The sequence below is a fragment of the Galeopterus variegatus genome, unplaced genomic scaffold (genome assembly GCF_000696425.1).
Source record: "Galeopterus variegatus unplaced genomic scaffold, G_variegatus-3.0.2 Scaffold625, whole genome shotgun sequence".
NCBI classification, from domain to species: domain Eukaryota; kingdom Metazoa; phylum Chordata; class Mammalia; order Dermoptera; family Cynocephalidae; genus Galeopterus; species Galeopterus variegatus.
In genome coordinates this window covers 508992-511245 of record NW_007726736.1, presented here as the reverse complement: position 1 = coordinate 511245, position 2254 = coordinate 508992, and the positions used below count along the sequence as shown (strand labels likewise).

Genomic DNA, 2254 nt, shown 5'->3' with positions numbered 1-2254 from the left:
CTGTACAAAGAGTTAGTGATTTGTCGGAATACTAATCAAACAAAGCTTAGGTTGGTACTGCTACCCAGCAGGCCAGGAACCCATGTTGAACACTTTTGTAGAATAGCTATGCTCTGTTTTTCTCTGCAAATTAATATGCACAATTAAACTTAAACACAAAAAGAAATGTGTAGCAGAAACCTTGATGCCCCACTTACATCTCTTCTGCACTCATTTGTACAAAGTAAATGTGCTTATTAAAACACCTGTTCTTTTTCTGGCTTCAGAAGTATGCTAAGCTAAGTTCAGAACAAGCCAGAAGGGTCAGAAATGCTTCTGGAAGCTTCCCTTAACCAATGATGGATAGGGACCAGCTTTCTCACCCCTCCAGTGATGTATTCTGAACCCACTTACTTATTCATTGATTTCCCCCCAATAGCATTACACCTCAGTTGCCTGCTGCAGTAACCTGCAGAAAGACACTTCCCTGGCTTCCTTCTCTTTCCTCTCTCATGTTCCCCCATTCCCTGCTGGTGCTTCCAGGAATCAACTACCAAATAACTTAACTGCACTCAAATCCTCATCTCAAGTTCTGCTTCTCAGGTAATTCATCCTAACACAAAATTCAAATCTATTAGACAATGAAAATTATAACAATAATGTGGACGTTTGTTCCCAAATTCTATTCCACAGTAATCATACTTAAATTACCTGGAAATTTATTTGTCCTTTCCAAAGGCAAAGTATACACAAGCTTTTCTTTGTTTCCTGTTTTTAATTTAGCATCAGGGATGTGATGATTAATGAAGGATCTTATTTGCTCTGGATCACATATTTCATTCCTATACAAGCTAATATTTAAAAGAAAAGACAAGTCACATGTATTTTCTCCATTGCTGCCACAAAAGAAGAACTTCTATTGAATATCTAGCCTTTGAACACTACCTTACTCGGCTTTACGGGATAAACAAAATGAGTAAACAATAATAATAATCATCATCCATCAATTTGCAAATCTTATGATCTATACATAGAAGATGTATAAACTCAGAACTACAAACATACGAACAAATACATAATTTAATTGAAACTATATTGTATATTGACAAAATTAAAAAAATAAAATAAAATAAAAACATGAAAAAAAAAANAAAAAAAAAAGAAAAAGAAACTATATACCAAGTATGACAGTAAACAGAGGGAGGTAAGAGCATTAGGCAGAAGAGACTTCCTAGGAAAAATAATTATTATACCAGATCACGTAGCTATCAGAAATTAGTGACTACTAAATAAATCTGGCCCACATCCATGTGTTGTTTGCTCATAGGGTTTATTATTTATTTTCCCTCTTTTAGCCTAGACATATACTTTCTTGTAAGACACACATCTTACCACTCTGCCAGATTTACTCTCTGTTGATACTGGCTTCTGAAATTATTTGCCTTTGTGTCTTACGGAAGAATGAAAAGATATTACAGAATTATATGGATCAGCTGAGGAAAATGAAGTTTGGAAAGAAGGTAGAGGTTTAGGCTGCACAGAACAGCTACCTGGAAAAGTGGTACCTGAAGTAGTAAGGAACAGTCAGCCTTGGTTTATAACGTTGAAATTTTGCCCATCATTAACACTAATAAAGATACAAGGAAGCAGTAAAATAGGAAAAGTATTCAGAAAAGACTGATCAATCTGGTCTGGCAGAGATGATGCATAAGGCTAATTCTATTTCATAACTGTCCATCTTTTTGATATCACAGTATTGAAAACATATATATATATCCAGTCTATTCCAAAGTCTTTACCTTAAGTGATATCCAAGACCCCATTTTCTCTTCAAAAAGATGGAAGAGCCTGCACACTTCAATTCCCCATTGGACATGAACACTTTTCTATCTGAGTAAAAAGAACCATGTGAGAAAGGATATTAGGAGTCATTTCTTCTATCTACAAAATACTCGAGGAGCCAAAGCTCGGAATTCCAAAGGAAAAGCATTGTATTGGGTGTAACTATATCTATTGTAAATTTTAAAATTTGAAACACACACTAATGATCTCATGAATGCCAGTCTATTTCAGCACGCTCTAATACTCACTCCTGAAAAAACCCCATAAATTACATGGATATATTCTTACTCTGGGTGCTAAAGAATGAGTGACTATTTTTTCCACCAAATACATATGAAAAAAGATTTTGCTGCTTAAATTAACTGATAATTGGTTTGAAAATAACTAACCACAATTTTTCATTAGTGGTCATGACCTAGCAAATGTACGACCA

General features: G+C 34.8%; 1 protein-coding gene across 1 annotated transcript in view; it reads right to left on the bottom strand.

The window, feature by feature from the left end:
* The window catches only part of ABCA6 (ATP-binding cassette, sub-family A (ABC1), member 6), an 80181-nt gene that overhangs the window by 38420 nt on the left and 39507 nt on the right, over positions 1–2254 (bottom strand). The window contains 2 exon segments of the mRNA XM_008570729.1: positions 691–830; positions 1779–1869. Coding sequence (XP_008568951.1) covers positions 691–830; positions 1779–1869 — 231 coding nt within the window.